The following is an 18,807-nucleotide window of genomic DNA, read 5'->3' as shown; positions in this document are numbered from 1 at the left end:
CCTAAAATGTGTTAAAGCTATAAATGATGAATTAAGCCAAAACAACAACTGCTACTCTACTTAATCTTTAGGTCTTACATTTAAGTCTTTAATCAATTTTGAGTTTATTTTTGTATCTGGTGTAAGAAAGTAGTCCAGTTTGATTCTTTTGCATACAGCTGAACAATTTTCCCAACACTATTGATGAGACTGTCTTTTCCTCAGTGTATAATATAATCTTGGCTCCTTTGTGATAAATTAATTGACCATATAAACATGGGTTTGTTTCTGGGCTCTATATTCTATTCCACTGATCTACGTGTCTATGTTTGTGCCAATATCATACTGGTTTTTGATTACTGCAGTTCTATAGTTTGTAGTATGGCTGAAATCAGGGAGAATGATACCTTCAGCTTTGTTCTTTTTTTTTTCTTAAGATTACTTTAGCCATTTGGGGTCTTCAATGGCACCCCACTCCAGTACTCTTGCCTGGTAAACCCCATGGACGGAGGAGCCTGGTGGGCTGCAGCCCATGGGGTCGAGAAGAGTCAGACACGACTGATTGACTTCACTTTCACTTTTCACTTTCATGCACTGGAGGAGGAAATGGCAACCCACTCCAGTATTCTTGCCTGGAGAATCCCAGGGACGGAGGAGCCTGGTGGGCTGCCGTCTATGGGGTCGCACAGAGTCGGACACGACTGATGTGACTTAGCAGTAGCAGTAGATACACAGAAATTTTAGGATTACTAGTTACAGCTCTGTATTTTGAGAGGTTGCATTCAATCTATAGACTGCTTTGGGTGGTATGAAGACTCTAACAATATTAATTCTTCCAATTCATGAGCACAGGATATCTTCCCATTTATTTGTATTGTCTTCAGCTTCTTTCATCAGTGTTTTAGTTTTTAGACTATAGGTCTTTCACTTTCTTGGTTAAATTTATTCTTGTTATAAAGTTCCTAGGTATTTTATTCTTATTCAGGCAATTATAAGTGGGACTGTTTCTTAATTTCTTTCTCATTGTTCATTACTAGTGTATAGAAATGTAGGTTTCTGTATATTGATTAACTTCTCCTAGAGCATATGTGACCTAGGTAAAGCTTTCAAAGCCCACTAAAGTGTGTGCATGTGTGTAGGACTAGAATACTGAGAGAAGCATAATGGTCAGCACCAAGGCCTTATTTAAAGATGGCTTTCAGGCTTTCCCACATCCATTTGCCCCAAACATAACTGATGAATGAGGTAGTGTGGCTACATATATATATATATTTTTTACCAGCTTTTAAATAGCAGGTGGTTCAAAAAGGAAAAGTCAATATGAAGGTATACTTTCACTTGATAAATATTTATAAAAGAAAACCATAAAATGGAAATTATTAAAGAAGAGAAAAAATAAAATTTCTTATTATCACTCAAGCTTGCAGCTGGGACTCCTGATTATGAAAAGTCAACCAGGAAATTCAAAAGCTGTGCTGGGCGGGTATTTAGGAGAAGTCCTTTGGCAGTAAGCTGCTGGAAACTGAAACTCTTCCACATCATCATCAATTGCTTTTGCAACTAATATGGTGTGGATCCTGGGGCTGCGAATAAGTCACTGCTCAGTAGCTCCCTCTAGTGTCAGCCTTTTTTAGAAAATAATAATTTTCCCAAATTGGGCACAAGAAGCAACTATTTGATATTAGAAAAACAACCCCCCCACAAAGGCTTGCCTCAATGAGAAAACCCTCCCTTCTCCTCGCTTGTTAGTTTGGTTAGGGGTTATCTGTGCTGAGTTACATATGTTGCCTGCACCTCACTTTCTGCTCTAAGAAAAGTTGCCCCTTCCATCACACATGTATTGTAAGAAAGTGAGAGCTTGTACCTAAAAACACTTTTACAGAAAAGAAATTAGAGATGAGTACTATTCCTACTTTCTTAGAAAAATAAGTGCAGCATGATGTTTAAGATTTATTTGAATAAACTACAGGATTTGAGAAAGGTTTTCTATTTGTCCATATTTTAAGTTTCAGTGCATTTGGAATCGACTATTTGGACAGAAGAAAAAAATTCAGAAAATGATAGGCCTAGATAAATGTATGACAGACCTGCATTTATGTTTTATACTATTAACTATATTTGAATACATTATCAATGTAAGATAGTCTCAGTAAAACCGACAAGACTTCGAAACGTGTGTTCACGCCTGAAGCATTTCAGTGTTGTTGCTTTTACATTACAGGATAAACAGCTCCCTTCAGGCCCCAGAAGCCTGGCAGTTGCTGGGGAGATGAATGGACCTGTCTGCTCTTGTTTTACTTTTCTCCAGTCTGGCTCTGCTACTCACCTTACTCTGCGTTCTACAGTTGCTATGAAAGATTCCAGGTCATTCCCACCACATCTGCCTGGCTTATGGAAGTCCATCTTTGATGGGATCTGAAATGCACAGGTGAGTGGCTAGCCCAGAGGAAGTGTGCAGGAAGAAGCACAAATACTTGAGCCAAAGCCAAATGGGCAAGCAGCCCACAGTCGTCTGGTGTCACCCACCGCCACCCTCAGCTTGGGTGCAGTGAACAGAACAAGATGTCCGCATGCACCTGAGCACGCACAGGGGCCGAGAGATGAGAAGTCAGCTGACAGGGGTCAGAGGACAATGTTCAAGGAGTATGGATTTGAACATGGATCTTAGCAATTTTATTGGGAAAAGTAGGTCTTTTCCCCCAAGTTAGGGTAACTTCCAACAAAGCAGAAGAGGGAACCTGTTCCAAACTGGAGTCTAGGTAGTCTTGGCTGGGCTGTTACCACCGGCCTCCTGGAAAGCTGGCAAAATTCCTGCTGAAGGTCGGAGAACTCACAGGGCTGAGTCAAGACTGAGACCCAGGTCTGCAGCAAGACTGTGCCTCATCTACTACCCCACACTGTTCTTCCATTTGTTACCTCTGTTCTTTAAGATTTCTGCTCGTCTTAGTTTTAATTTAAATTACATTTTCTACTGACACTGTCATTGCCACAAAGTACCTGGGCACAGGTACGTTACCTAGTAAGAGTCTGCTATTTGATACGAGCCTTAGGGTTTCGTGGCTGCTTTGACACTGGAAATGTATGAAAGCACTGGCCAATTTAAGGGTGACCCTGTCACTAAACTGGGCTTCCCTGGTGGCTCAAACAGTAAAGAATCTGCCTGGAATGCAGGAGATCTGGGTTCAATCCCTGGGTTGGGAAGATTCCCTGGAGAAGGGAATGGCTACCCACTCTAGTATTCTTGCCTGGAGCATCCCATGGACAGAGGAGCCTGGTGGGCTACAGTGCACGGGTTGCAAAGAGCCAGACCCGACTGAGCGACTAACAACACAACACTGTCACTAAACTACACCGATGCAATCGGATGTCACTGTAGAGTTCTGTAAAACGTCCACAATTACAGAATGTCAATGGGAATTATTTTCTGGTTCTTTTACTGTAAGCACTGTTATGAGTAAACTGGGTTTCTCTTGGTCATGGTTAACTAAAGCAATAGAATGGAGTTCACCTACACATGCTGGTTGAGAACAAAGTACAAATTTCTTAGGGTGACACGAGCCTCAAAAGGAAAAGGCCACCACTCTCTTTTCCTTGCCCCCCACAGCCTCCAGTCGCACACTTACCAAGGTGAGCGCTCAGAAGAACCCACGTAACAAAGCATGTGGACAATAAATCTGCCCAACTTTCCTCTCTGCACTCTGCCTATGCTGACGTAGTGGCCCTGCTAGATCCGTGGCAGAGGTCTGCTACATTTTAGTATCACAAGCTCAGCAAAACAGAGACAAATACATTTCATGTACATACTGCTACTAAAAATAGAATGCTAGAACACACAAAAACTTAAGTGAATTCTTCCTAATATCACAGATTAATCTGGCCTCATCCTACAGAGAGAGAAGTAAGGTGGGAACAAAACTGAAGACTCACACAACTGCATCTCAAACTCAATTTCTCATATGCTAAAGTAGAAGAAAATATGGTTCAGGTTATTTGTTTGTTCTTACTTCCTATCGTTTGAAAGATAATGACACTCTTTACATTTGCTTTTTGTCTGAATGAGTCTCAAAAATGCTCTCTCTCTCTCTCTCTCTCATAATCTCATCCATACTGTTCAGATGAGGAAGCAGAAGCACAGGGCAATTAAGTAGCCAGATAACGGTGTAGTCCCTCAACCACAAGTGAAGAATGGAATCCTCTCAGCTAGCCTGTGGTTGAGCCCAACCTCTACAGACTTCAGTTTCCTTTTCTGAAAGTCAAGGGGAGAATTAGATGGTCCTTTTCTGTTCTAAAACCCTACAACTTGCTCAGTCACACAGAGGGTTGAGTGACAGAACTGAGATTTGCACCTAAGTTTTCTGGCTTTTGAAACAATCAATACTCACTGAACTATGCCAAGCCCCTTCTAATAAACAGAACATCCATTGTCCTTCTAATCTGATCCTGGATGTTTTAAGCCTGTGATCAGTAACTCAAGAATCCTAACTACCAGTCAAACAAGTTTGCCTAAAAGATAAAAGCACTTTTATCATGGACCATGGATTTCATCATAGCCCCATGAGAGACCCTGCTGGTCATAGACTAACAGTGGTAAAGAAAATGTCGCATCTCGCAAGGGAGCCACTGAAATGTAGCCAACTTACAACACCGTCCCTCCAACGTGAAAAGGAAGTAAGAGACATATTAAATGCCTGACAAGTCATGACTCTGTCCTATGAATAAGCTGAAAATGCACAGTGAAGAAAAGGAAAGGAACCCAAAGATGTAAGAGAAATGAGCAAATAAAGAGTTAAGGGGATGGGGGAGCAGAGGAACAAGTCATAAATCGGAGGAACTCCCTCCCGAGAAGCACATAGAACAGCTTCAGGAATAAGCTCAGGGAGCCAACAAAACCTGAGTCCCGTGGGCTGGTGAGACAAACCTCCGAGACTTGATGCAGTGAGTAACTCACGAGTCAAAGACAATTCCCTCTGAACTTTTCACTGCACATACAAGCGTAAACTTCACTATGAAAACAACTTTCACTCGTGGAAAATGAAAGTGAAAGTTGCTCAGTTGTGTCCGAATCTTTGCGACTCCATGGACTATACAGCCCATGGAATTTTCCAGGCCAGAATACTGGAGTGGGTAGCCTTTCCCTTCTCCAAGGGATCTTCTCAACCCAGGGATCAAATCCAGGTCTTCCGCATTCCAGGCAGAATCTACCAGCTAAGCCACAAGCGAAGCCCAAGAATCTTTGAGTGGGTAGCCTATCCCTTCTCCAGAGGATTTTCTTGATCTAGGAATTGAGCCATGGTCTCCTGCACTCGTGGATCAGTAATCAAATCTGGATATTGTAGGCCTGGAAAAGCTTTGCATTCCACTCCTAAGTCTGATGATAAAACCACCATTTTTCAAACTTGTTCCCATTCTGGACTAAAGTCTCTTTGCCAGAAGCCAAATGATGACAAAAACCTGTAAGTTACCCTACACTCCTATATCTTTCTTCCTGCTTATTATTCCCAGATCTAGATTTCCCAAGCAGGCACGAACAGACAGAGGACAGTGGACCCAGGAGGAACCAAGGACTCTACCGTCTCTACATCTCATCTCTGTGCCACGCCATCAGGATGATGAACTGTAAGTAAGGACCATGGCAGAACTCTAGGTAAGGGGGGAGGAAGTGCTCAGAGAACAGGCAAATTACATTCTGTGAAAGAATCAAAATATCTATTCTCTGGTGGCATGCATCCTTCATCCACCTTTATTCCCTGTATCCACTGGCTTCCATCCTTGATTTCTATTAATATTAACATAGATGACAACAAGACTTATTGAAAGGATTTAAGGGAGGAGCAAACTAGGGCACATTATGACAAAAATAAACTGGGCGCTAACAACTTTGCACTTGAAGAATGACCATAACATTTTGACCTACCAAGAAAATAATTCAACCATTCTTTGAGCAGAGTGAAATAAACATTAAAGAATATTACAACTAGCGGGTTCTTTGACAGATTTTGTATTATAAAAACTTTCAGATATATACAAAATTGATGAACTCCCAATATTTCTGTCAATGACTAGCAAGGTTGTGCCACATCAATACTTCATTCTTTTGTTCTTTGCTAATGTAATTTTTTTTGCTAATGTAATTTTTAAAGCAGTAACCAGATTTAGCAATTCTTAAGTACAGTTATCGATTAAGAAACAGGAAAATTAACCTGTAACTAAAACGATATATTTGGATTTCCATGAGTATTAAAAAAAAGTTCAATCTATCTAAGCATTTAATTATACCAACTAACTCACAGTTATCTAGGTGCTTAGTAAGCAACTATTAGAGACAGTGGGCTTGGGCCTATGAATGAACAGAAGTCATGGCCATGGTCTAATGGGTAAATGAGTAAGATAGGGACTCCCCACGTGGTCCAGTGGTTGAGACCGCCTTCCAGTGCAAGGGGGCTCCCTGGCTGGGGAGCTGAGATTCCATGGGACTCATGGCCAAGAAACCAAAACATAAAAAAACCAAAAAAACCCAGAAACAATATTGTAACAAATTTAATACAAACTTCAAAAATGGTCCACGTGGGAAAAAAATCTTAAAATTAAAAAAAAAAAGTGGAAGAGAGAAGTGAGACAGACACGATGAAAAGGAAAATGAGGAGGTAACTCACTAAGGCAGCACACGGGGAGAGCAAATTCAAACGACTGCAGAGGTGGGTGAGGAGAGAGGCCGCGGAGAGGAATCCTCTCCTGAAGGTGCAGCTATGACGCAGGCCCCTGGGGGCAGGATTCCCTGTCTGCTTTGCTACGGCTGCATCACTAGTGCCCAGCAAAGAGGCATTTGGTCAAAATCTGCTGAACACATGAACGAGCCAGGACTTTAAGTCCAGTGCTTGCTCAAATGAACAACTGTATGTATCCCCTCTTCCTTCCTCGGAGGCAGGAAGCAGGACTAGAGCTGCACTGGAAGGACTCAGACAGGCAGAGCAGACCAGGCAAAGGCAATGAAAGTGGAGGCAGTGATGTGGGGACACGAAGATGTAAGAGGACAGAAGCTGTCCGGGCTGTAGGGGACCTTCTTTGGTGGGGGGCGCAGTGCTCTGCAGCTCACAGAAGCAGGAACAGAGAGCAGGGCGAGCTGGTGGAGGGTCTGGTCCGCTGGTCAAAGGGAGTGAGTGAGTGAGTGTGTGTGTGTGTGTGTGTGTGGGATGTAGGCGATGACTGAGAAGGCATTAATACTACAAGAGAGAGATTTTGAGAGAACAGATGATAACAGGACACTCTGAAAAGAAGAAAAACTGGGGTCAGGGAGGCCAGTTCCAAGAGAAATTCAGGGGCAATAATGATCAGGACATCAGTAAACATGGAAAACCAGGAAGAATGCAGTAGCTATGTTAAAACATACAAAATCAACAGCGTTGGTGATATCTGACAGGATATGAAGGTTAAAGGAAAGAAACAAATCAAATATTATCTTCAAGTTCACTATCCAACTACACAGGGTAAATAAGATCCACAATGATGAAAAAGATGCTTCACGCGCTTAGGTTTTTTCCCCTATAACTTGGGGTACATGTTTTCATCTACTCATAGTCGTTCTCACCTGGAGTGACCCTGCCAATGCCTCCATCTAAAACTCAGGACCAGAGAAGTTAAAAGCTTGGCTTGGGGTCACAAGGGTGACCTAAGACTAAAGAGGAGACATTCTTGTCACTCAGTTCATGACCCTTTCCACTTCAGCATCATGACTAGTGTCCATGCATCTTTCCCAACAGAGCAATTATAATTCTGAGAAAGGCACACCTGTAGCAGGCGAGGCCCCTGTCTTCCAGCAGAACACCGTGTATTCTTTCTGTGTGAGAGGAAAATGGAGCCAGGGGCAGACACATGACCCATGGCCTCCCACGTGTGCATGGAGAACACACACAAGAGGCGGCTGGCCGGCTACAGGAATCAGCCTAAGAGGCTTCCGCACCAGGCTCACAGCAACAACAGTGTACTTCTAGACGCTCAGAGTATTTTCTGCAATCCACTCACACACCACTATGGGCTGAGTTAGGAACTGCATATTTCCATGACACACTGTAGACAACCGAGGAGCTCAGTGAATGAGTTGTGCTAAAATTCATAACAAAGGTGAATATTAGAGCCGATTCTTCACCAGCTGAGCCATGAGGGAAGCACAGGAATACTGGAGTGGGTAGCCTATCCCTTCTCCAGGGGATCTTCCCAACCCAGGAATCGAACCAGGGTCTCCCACACTGCAGGCAGATTCTTTACCAACTGAGTAATGCGGGAGACCTGAGTTGGGAAGATCCCCTGGAGAAGGGAAAGACTACCCACTGCAGTATGTTGGACTAGAGAATTACAGTCCATGGGGTTGCAAAGAGTCAGACACGACTGAGCGACTTTCATTTTCACTTTTCATTAGAGCCGAGGGAAAGAAGAGTAACGACAAATACACAAACTCCTTCACTTCGAAGTGGGGGCTTTTTCAGTCTTACCAGGTTCATGTTCTGAAGGTGGGAGTAGGAGATACTCAAGAGGATGGGGAGCAGGAAGAGGAAGTCCACAGGAGAGGCCAGGGACAACTTATAGTTCAGATTATTTCTAGACCAACCCTGTTTAAAGACACTTCATATAAGGAAGAAAATCTGAGTAGCAAATAAAGCAAGCTTTTGGTTTTTTGTTTTAGAATCAGAAAAATGCTGGGGCCAGGATATGAAAACAACACCTCTACCCAAGTCTTTTGAGATAGAACAGTTTACAATTTGGAACTGATAAATGAGGAAAAGGGTTGTTAAATTTTGAACAAAAGTTTTCTTTTGATGCCAAAGGGCTTTCTCTCATTTCTAACCTCCCTTCCTTTAGTGACTACTAGCTGAATGTCCCTATCCACTTACAGAATGAGGGATAGACATTTTTTCCCCCTAAAATAAAAATGTGTGAGGAGACACAAGGCTTACTCTTTCAGGGAGACTGAGCTTGAGTGGCTCAGCTACACAGAAGCTCCGCTAGGCCGCAGCTGGAGGGCAGGGTGAGACAGCCACCAAGAAGACAGAGGACAGAGCGTGCGTGCATTGACCTCCCTGGGGCAAGAGTGCCTTTCTGGAGAAACTGAACCCGCTGAAGAAAAGACCTGCAAGAATTCTGACACCTGAGGGTTCCCTAAGGAAAAAGCCAACTCGCCATGACCACTCCACAGCACAACTCAGCCGCTGAGCAGTGCTGCCTAGGCAAACAGAGCTCTCAACTGCTGCTCACTGACTGACTCTTAGAGCAGAGAGCAAAGGAACCTCTGACAGTGGGGAACTCCTGACACGAAAGAAACAAATCAAAACTAAGAGAGAAAAGGAGCCTGGGGAACAAAGACAGAAAAATGACCTGTACATCTCATAACATCATGCATTCAGAGACAAGGGAATACGTATGGAATCCATGAAATAAGAACAAGATGCTATTTAAAGATAAAGATAAATAAATAAAAAGGGACAATCAGGTGATGAAAAATAGCTCAGGGAAATTAAAAATATGAGAGCAAAACTCAAAATTTTAATAGAAAAATTGGAAGATAAAATCAAGAAAACATCCCCAAAAGAAGAACAAAAATAGAAAAATAGGAGACAAAAGATAAGAAAAATCTGAGGAATAACCCGATGTGCACCACCTACCTAATGATTCCATATAAAACAAAAGAGAAAAAAAATCAAAGAATAAAAAGTAATTTTTCAGAACTGATAGAATAACATGAATCTGCACACTAGGAGGCCTAGCAAGAGTCTGATGAATAAAAATATGCAATAATTCACATTTCCACAAGATTTTAGAAGTCCAAGGATAAGAAGATTCTAAAAACTCTTGAAGACAAAATAAAGAAAATAAATATGTGTCGTGGAGAGAAATAAGAGTACCAATGGATATCAGAAGACACTAGAGCAACAGCCTCTAAATTCTGAAAGCAAATAATGTTCAGTCCAGAATTCTATACCCACACAATCTGCCATGATATTCTGATAGAGATTTTCAGAACTGCAGGCCTTCTCAGAAAGCTGCTGGAAGACGAGTGAGGAGACAGACATGGGATGCAGGCCAGAGCAGGTAACAGGAGCCAGGTGGAGTGGACCATCTACAGTGACAGGAACAAGGCAAATCCAAAAGCCAGTCCAGAGTGAACAGGCCAAGAGGGTCTGAGGAGGGCGGTGTCCTGGGGAAAATACCGAGCTGGCAGACCATCAGATATAAATGACACAGCAGAAAGTTTTGTACGCTGTGCCTAGTAGAGGGTATGCAGAAAATTACAGTTACACCTCGTTCCCCCACCGGAAAACATCACAAAAATGTGAAAAGAAACATAGAGTACACTACTTGGCTTAGCAGGGAACACTATTTATGTAGTCATAAAAATAAAAACACCAAACACTAAAATAACACTATAATAAATGATAAGAATAATGCATCAGTATTTTGAGTGGTAAAAGGCCTAAATCCTAACCTACCAAAATAAAAGTCCAGATAACGTCAGGAACTAACACATGAAGAAAGTCAATGTAAGATCTGTACTTTAAATGTAAAGATAAATACCACATAAGATACCATGTAAAAAATGAAGGTGCTGTAAGAAACAGGCTTAGGAGATTAAAGAGGTGAGGGGTATGACTGACTAATGTTGTTTTTTGTGATGTTTACTACTACTACTACTAAGTCGCTTCAGTCGTGTCCGACTCTGTGCGACCCCATAGACGGCAGCCTACCAGGCTCCGCCGTCCCTAGGATTCTCCAGGCAAGAATACTGGAGTGGGTTGCCATTTCCTTCTCTAGTGCATGAAAGGGAAAAGTTAAAGTGAAGTCGCTCAGTCGTGTCTGACTCTTAGCGACCTCATGGACTATAGCCTACCAGGCTGCTCCGTCCATGGGATTTTCCAGGCAAGAGTACTGGAGTGGGGTGCCATTGCCTTCTCCGTTGTGATGTTTAGTGCAGCTTAATTTTTTAAATCTATGTGCATATATTACTTTGGAACCAGGATTCAAAGTCAGACAGTGTGGACCCAAATCTGGAGATCTTAACTTTGAAAGAAGGCAGGAAAATTTACAATCCATCAGTTATTTTGGAGACAGCTATCTGATTTTCTTTCACCTCCTGATAAGCCTAGACAATCAAAAGCAATCAGACTAACAGACACAAGTAAGGAGAAAGCATTTATTTTCTCATATCTAAAATCCTACATTTTTCTATCAACAACAGAAAACACAGCCTAAACAGCAAGAGCAGCAGAAAAGGAAAAGTTGGGAAAATTGCAGTCACACAAACTATAGTTAAAAAATGACTAAGTTTCCTTGATATATGAATTTGTTGGAAAACCATTTATCAACAGCCTGTTTCTCTCCAGCAGAGTCCCTCAAGCCGAGAGCCATGTCATTCCCCTTTGACTGATTAATTAGCCAATCAGGGGACATTTTTCATTGTGAGGCATGATGGTTTATTCCAGCTAATGTTTGGTCTCTAATGGCAACATATTAAAGCCAACTCGGCTGTTTTAGCCCCGTGGAGTGACCAAAAGGGAAGGATAGAAGATAAATCAAAAGGGCTCCCTTCAGTTTCCCTTCAGTCCTTAACAAAACCCCCAAGGAGCAAATGGCTGGAGGAAAGATCCTCTACCAATAAGGAGAAAGAAACAAAGAAAAGAAGGGTGGAAATGCCTTCAAGCCAAGGGGGATCCTTTCCTGCTTCTGAAGAGCAATAATTTATCCTCTGTTGATTAACAGACCACTGATAGAACAGGCACCAAAAAGTCAATACCTAGCTCTTCTTGCTTTTATCAAAAGCTGTGCTCAATAGAAAATCTCGCTCTGCAATGCTTCTTCCTCACTTGGAACGATTTCACCCGCACGCTGAATTAGACGAGGCCAGAGAGGAACCTGATTGAAGGCACTATTTATACACCCACAGACAGGCAGCTGCCCACTGTGCTACACGTTCTCTAAGCTTCTTACCCTTCTCTGTGCCCTTGACAGGCAAAGCATGGAGAAGGTGAACTTGGGAGTATCAGAGGATTACAAGTTCCTACAGAGGACAGATATGAGTGTTCACATATCCAGGAGACAGGAAGCACATCTTACACACGCTCAGTATATACTGCCAAACACACTCAACAAGACAGTCCAAGCAGCTAGTCTCCACTATGCAGTTCCACGCTTGTGCCCAGCTTTCTCACCTGCAGGTAAGTGAAGGATTGCAAACTAGTAGTCTGCGTCAGGTGAGATCACTGACACCATCATCATGGTTATTATTTTGTGAATCTTGCACACTTTCAGACCAAGCTATGAGTTTCTCTGATTCCCTGTCATCTTAAAGTCAGACTACATCAATGGAGAAATTTGGAAAAAAAAAAAAAAGTCAGACTACTCACACATTTCCAGTCACATGCCTGGACCCACTGGCACTTGAGTTTGAGGCCTGGGAAGAGCTGTTACTCATGGTACATATTCTTTTTTGTGCTTTGTCCATTCAGACACTCCTGCTCTTTGGGCCCAGGTCAATCATCAATTTTCTCTGTAGCCATTTCTAACTTCTCCAGTAGTAGTGTTAATGATGCCCTAGTCTGTGTTGTTCCCCCAAGGATTAAAGTATATATCAACAGCTGAATTCAGTTCGACAAAAACTTTGTTGAGAACCTACTCCATGGCGGGCCCAGTTCTAGATGGCATGGAGTACAAAACTCCTGCTCTCATGGAGGTTCCAGTCTACTAAGGAAAGACAGATGGTACAAGCGAACTATTTAGTACCTCAGATGGTGATAACTGCTATGGAGAAAAAGAAAGCAAAGGAGAGGGGACAAGAGGATCAGGGATTTTTGTTGTTATTGTTTGTATTTTCTGCTATAAATTAGGGTGTCAAGGAAGGCCAGCTGAGGCAACATTTGCACAAAAATGTGAGTTGGGGACAAGCACTCCATGCAGAGGAGCCACCAAGTACTGAAAGTCAAGGCAGGAGCCCTCCTGAGGTACTGGAGGAGCTGGAAGCCAGAGTGACAAGGCAGAGTCGCAGGGAGAACCAGCCGAGGATGGCAGTGACCGTGAGAGTGTGTGAGAGCTGGGAGGTGTGGTCATGCAGGACTTCAGGCCCCTGTGAGGACAACCTGCTATTTTACCTCAACATTATTTGATTTCTTATTTAAACACATCAAACAATTCACACTCATCTCCTGGAAAAAGAACGTAAGTAGATAAAGTCAAGATTGCCCACATACCTGAAGATAAGGAAGAGCAATCGGAGTAACGGTCTCTCCTTTGTAGTCTAGGAAAATGTAAACAATCAAGTCAAGTGCCATTTCAAATGTGAGTATTTCGTGTGTTCGCTTTCCTCCAGAATCAGAGAACCTTAGACCCGGAAGTGCTCACGCGTACACAGTTCACCTTCACCTATTACAAGAGTCCCTCCAGGAAACTAACCATGAGACACATCCTACACAGCTGGCCCACTCTGCCAGCCCACACTGTTTCCTTTCTCTGAGGAGATATCTTTCTACTAATTTCATCCACCAGTTCTAGTCTGTCCTCTGAAGTTTACCAAACTAATCTGTTCCTTTTCCAGAGGACCCCTGAAACCATTCAAACGTTCAAAGTCAGGGTCTCTCTGTAGTCCAGGCAGAATTTCCTAACTGCTCATCTGCTAATTCCTCTGCAAAACTTGCTTTCCAAATTTCTTCAGCCCAACTGCTACAGTCTGAATGCATTCTTATAAAATACAGCACCCAGTTCAAATACAGTCACCAGTGCAGAAAACACCCCCAACATCTGTTGCTTCCAGCTGCTTTTAAAGCAGCCCAAGCCTGAACTCAGGACAGTTGCCATACTGCATTTCTTATTTTGACTTAGTTCAAACTTGTGGTCAGTGTACATGTTCCCAGCCTCTAAGTTAATTCTCATTCAGATGAGTTCTTTTCAAAGATTCATGAGATTTTACACATCTTCACAAAATTTGATCTATCTAGCTTTGGTCATGTCCCAGCTCAGAGAGATTATTGTGAATCTTGATTCAAAATCAATGGTCAACACGCTAATAAAAATTACTGAAGTCATCACTGCTAGCAAAAAAATACAGACCTAAAATGTGTTAATGAGCTTGTTTGTGGGCTTAGTTTAAACTTACTGCTAACCAAAAGGTGCTTCCTTGTAAAATGACCTTAGCAAACTCTAGGCTGGGAAAGCAGCTCAACTCATGAATGGTGATGCCAGGTACGGGTGAGGAGGGGGAGGCAGAGTGACAGAGACTTGCAGGAGGAAGGGAAATTCAAATTCAAGAGTCCACATCGAGCAAACCACTTACAAAACTCAACCCAATTCACAAAACAGAACATGAAAATTCAGAACTAATGAAAAACAACCAACCAACTAGGGACTTCCCTGGTTGTCCAGCGGCTAAGACTCTGGGCTTCCAATGCAGGGGCCCGGGTTTCCATCCCTGGTCAGGGAACTAGATCCCACACACTGCAACTAAAGATCTCATGTGAAATCAATCAATAATTCTTTTTTTTTTTAATTTAAACAACCAAAAAAGAGAAGTCTGATTGGAAGTTAGTTTTCAGATTTGAGAATCAGCAAGAAATGGGAGACACTAAAAAACTATTTCCATTAGTTCCTATCTGGTTGAACTTCCTGATACTCCTTTTTTTTTTTCCTTCTCTCAGTTTTTCCCTCCCCCATGGTCCCAGTTTCCTTCCGCTATCCAGCTTGTTTCCTGTTTCAGCCTTATCACTGGAGAAAATACTCCTAACCCACATAGAGGATCGAGAGTGGCCCCCAGCATTCCTGCTCTGTTTCTCTAAACAACACGCCTCTGGCTCAGGCTTTTGGTAACAGGCGTTCCTCCCTGAGGTTAGTCTAGTCCACACACCAGGAGGAAAAAAAAACCCCAGATAATACACATTCTTTTTAAGGCTCTTTGTAATCTATCAACAGTTATTATCATCCATCAATTATTATTAAGAGGATGACACTTAGCCTTTGTATGAAGCCTCTAAGTTTTTTTTGGTAACTTTGTCTGGAAAGTACTTTTAGTAATAAACATAAATAGCTCTATACACAGTTGAAAATCAGTGTTGAGACACAATGTATCAATCGTAGGTGGTTTAATACCTCAGGAGTCCTCTTCTTCTGTCTTTTTCCAAAAATGCAGTCAAGATCTGTTTGGCTCCGAGATGAAAGATCCTTCCCTAGAAAAACATGATGCCTTCAGTAATACATTCTAGAATAAGGAGCACAAATATAAACTATGAAACTGAGTTTTGGAAAATAAATAAACAATTTTGTAAACTACCAACTTTCTGTTTCCCTTTCACAGACTTTTGTTGTTGTTCAGTCGCTAAGTCTCATCTGACTCCTTGCGACCCCATGGACTGCAGCAGGCCGGGCTTCCCTGTCCCTCACTATCTCCCAGAGTTTGCTCAAATTCATGTCCATTGAGTCAGTGATGCCATCCAACCATCTCATCCTTTGCTGCCCCCTTCTCCTTTTGCCTTCAATCTTTTCCAGTATCAGGGTCACACTGTTTAATCACTAAATACAATTAATTAAACTTAAAAATCAAACAAGTGAACCAGAATCCCTGACTTCCTCTTAATGGTACAAATAAGCCTGAGCATGCAGGTGGAGAGGAAAACTAAATTTTCAAGCTAGCTCTACTATTGGTACACTTTCAAGGTATCATTGCTGGGCCTCTGGGTTTCCTTAGTAAACAGTAAAATTCCGTTACTTCAAGAAGACAGGAGTTATACTCAATGAGGGTTACAAAATGCAGAATAAAAATATGCTACTAAGATACATAGCTTCAAAACCCCACCTGTGCACAGGAATGAGAACATCCTGTATTGACACATAGAAGCCCAGGAATTAATTGAATGTATGAAATTTCTTTATAAATGCAAATAAAAATTGCTGCATTAGGGTGAAAAGATTTCAGACTTTTTTTGTTTTTTTCACTGTAATAGTGCTATCATTTTAAATAAAAGGATAAGTAATGAGTAGGAAATTAAATGGCTTCTGGCAAAAATGGTGTCCAAAGGATCCTTGATTCTTATTAAAAACACTAAACTCTTTAACTTAATTTCAAACCCACAAACCAACTAATTTAAAATTCACTTCTATGGAATTTCCACTTCTACCGACAATACTGTGTGAGCAGCCAACCATATCTATTCCCGTTTGTCAACTTCATGGTAGATGTATATATAAAGTCTGAAAGCTCTGGGGGAGTGAGGCTCTGGGTTAGACACAGGAATCTGTGTTTTGAGTTGGAAGACTGAGTTCCACTGTCACGGACTCAGTTATCTTCTTGGCTTCCTGCAGCAACCTGACTTGGCACAGCACTGTCGTGACCCAGAAGGGTTCCAGTTCACTGGCTATCGCTGGGGCATTCAAATATGATATTGTTCAGTGACTCTATGAAATTAAACAAAACAAAACAAAACACCCTGCAATGTAATGCAAAACCAGGTGCCAGAACCAGTTTCCAAGGCTGCCGTACCAGACTCATAAGTCCAGTCGGTGCAACCTGTTCCCACCAGGAGGGCAGGCTCTGCACTGCTCTCACCTCTCTTCCTGAGCTGGAAATAAAGAAAGCTTCCTGGTTCTAGCTGGTTAGTCCATAGAGCCCAGACAGATGATCCCAGAGGAAACCTACTCATGAGCAAAATGAAGCCTCCCAGATGGGAACACAGACAACGAACCAGAATAGCGGAGAGTAAAGCTGGCCACTGAGGGGAGAAGTGGACAACCCTCAGGAGGTCTGAGGTATGTTCTGAGCTTAGCCCTCAGTGTAACCCATCCCACACTGCAGAGAACATTCAGGGCGGCAGCTTCTATTTCAGAAAAAGGAGTTGTACTGGGATCAAAATATGTAGTGGCCACCCACCCCTAAGCTAGCTTCTGAAACAGAACAGACACCCTAAAAGAAATGCAAATGGCAATCACTTTTACAACAACTGAACTAAAAAGAATGCTGGAGGTTTTAGGAAGCGAGGGGTGAACATGCAAGATCACAATCCTAAAACAGGATGTCAAAACATGAACACACAGAGATGAAAAATGAAGCTAAAAATCAAAGGGAAAGCTGTCAAGCTAATAAGAGAATGTACCAATGAAGATGCAAATGTTTCTAAAGTTTTGGTGACGGGTTCTTGTATCAGAAATGCTTATCCTTTAGCAAAGTTCACTTAAGCAAATGTGGAAACCAGGACTGTTACAGGCCTTGCTCTGGATTTGATCTGGAAAACAAAACACAGAGAAGAATTAAGAGTCAGAGACCAAAGAAAAGGAACTTAAAGGTAGATAAAACTGTGAAGATGGAAGTGATATTGAAATAGTTATTAGTCAATGGTCCTGGTTGAATAGTTTATAAATGTTATAAAATTATGGCCAGTTTTGAATACAATATGTATATTAAAAATGAGTTAGAAATTTACTGGTCTCCATTCTCAATCATGGTCAAATCACAGCAAATACTGTCGATGAACTTCTTAGAGAAAAGGACATCAAAAAATTGAACAGAATAGGAAATATATGACATCTGCCTGGATTTGGTTTCTGTACCCACTAGTCTTCAACTGGCCACAATATCCCAAGAACCAAGGAAAAAAAAAGATTCCAGTAGCCAAGCTGATGTAACCAAGTCATGAAAGGATGATCTGATTCTTTCAGAGAACAGCACTTTACTTATGATCATTTTAGCTGTTTTTCTAATAATGAGGACTTTCAGGTGTTCCCATCTATCAATGTAGCAATTTGGAGAGAAGAATATGACTGCTACGGCCAGACTCACTTACAACACCAAGAAGTCCACATGGGAAGCAAGCAAAACTGTAAAATACCAACACAAGAACTTAAGAATCATGGAGATGTAGAGCCTCTCTTAGTTTAAGGGCAAAAATCATACAGAGCCCAACAAGTGAGCACTGTGTTATAACCAGAGCTCAAAAAGCTGAGTTTTTCGACTCATAGTAAAGGCGCAAGGGAAACAAAATGCAGGTTGAAAAATACATCAGTTAAATAAAAAACACTGAAGCATTACATAGGTAGCTAGCTTCACTTGCTTCAAAAATTTATTTGCATTCCCCAATCAAGAAGGATAAAACAGATGATATTATATTTTGACTTTGTTTCTTAATGAAAACATATAGAACTGACCATAAGCCGAGGGATGGAAGATTAGGAAACTTCTCTGAAAGGGTAATAATGTGAGAAAATCAGGGAACCTGAAAGAATCGAAACAGGGGTGAAATGAGATCCTCACAACGATAATAAGCCAGTTGGAATATTTTTTTAAAGCCTGCAATGGTGCTCCTTTACACTTAAATGTCAAAAGAGCCAGAAGAAGCAGAACACCCAACCCCAGCAGAGTCTGACTGCAGGGAGCCAGCCTCGTCAGGACACTAAAGTCGGCGTCAGACGAGCAGCTGACCAGCAGGACACGTGAGAGAAGTGCGAGTACTTTTCCTCATTTAAGGAGTGAAGTGTCACAGACTGTTACAGGGAAAAGAAGTCTAAATACAACGAATAGACAGTACTGCACGAGTACTGTCTATACAACCTTCCACCCACTCAGCCACCGCATGACTGCGAGCAAAAAGCCAGGCTCTCTGGACCACCTCTCCCTGTTAAATATTAAAAACCTCAAAAGCGGCTTTGGAGAAATTGCCATCTTCCCTAATTTTCTTTTCTCTGCAGATACGGCCTCACCAGACGTTTTTTAGATTTAAAAAAACCACCACTGAGTTTAGGCCCTTAAACAAATATGGATGAAATCAACATGTTGAAATTATGTAATAAATTATGTCGAATTTAAATTATAAA

The 18,807-nt window shown here is 41.9% G+C and overlaps 1 protein-coding gene across 18 annotated transcripts in view; it reads right to left on the bottom strand.

The window, feature by feature from the left end:
• PINX1 (PIN2 (TERF1) interacting telomerase inhibitor 1) overlaps positions 1-18,807 on the bottom strand; it is a 63,842-nt gene that overhangs the window by 27,221 nt on the left and 17,814 nt on the right. For 11 of the 18 annotated variants that reach the window (XM_081495760.1, XM_081495796.1, XM_081495751.1 and 8 more), the window contains one exon: positions 15,097-15,173. In XM_081495760.1, coding sequence (XP_081351886.1) covers positions 15,097-15,173 — 77 coding nt within the window. Of the gene's footprint in view, positions 1-7,762; positions 7,787-13,208; positions 13,256-15,096; positions 15,174-18,807 lie in introns of all 18 variants that reach the window. The other 7 variants (XM_081495865.1, XM_081495844.1, XM_081495834.1 and 4 more) reach the window with 2 other exon arrangements.

Source organism: Giraffa tippelskirchi, chromosome 1 (genome assembly GCF_054371585.1).
Source record: "Giraffa tippelskirchi isolate mGirTip1 chromosome 1, T2T-mGirTip1v1.2.pri, whole genome shotgun sequence".
NCBI classification, from domain to species: domain Eukaryota; kingdom Metazoa; phylum Chordata; class Mammalia; order Artiodactyla; family Giraffidae; genus Giraffa; species Giraffa tippelskirchi.
Note: the sequence above shows the minus strand (reverse complement) of the source record. Positions and strands in the feature narration are given on the sequence as shown.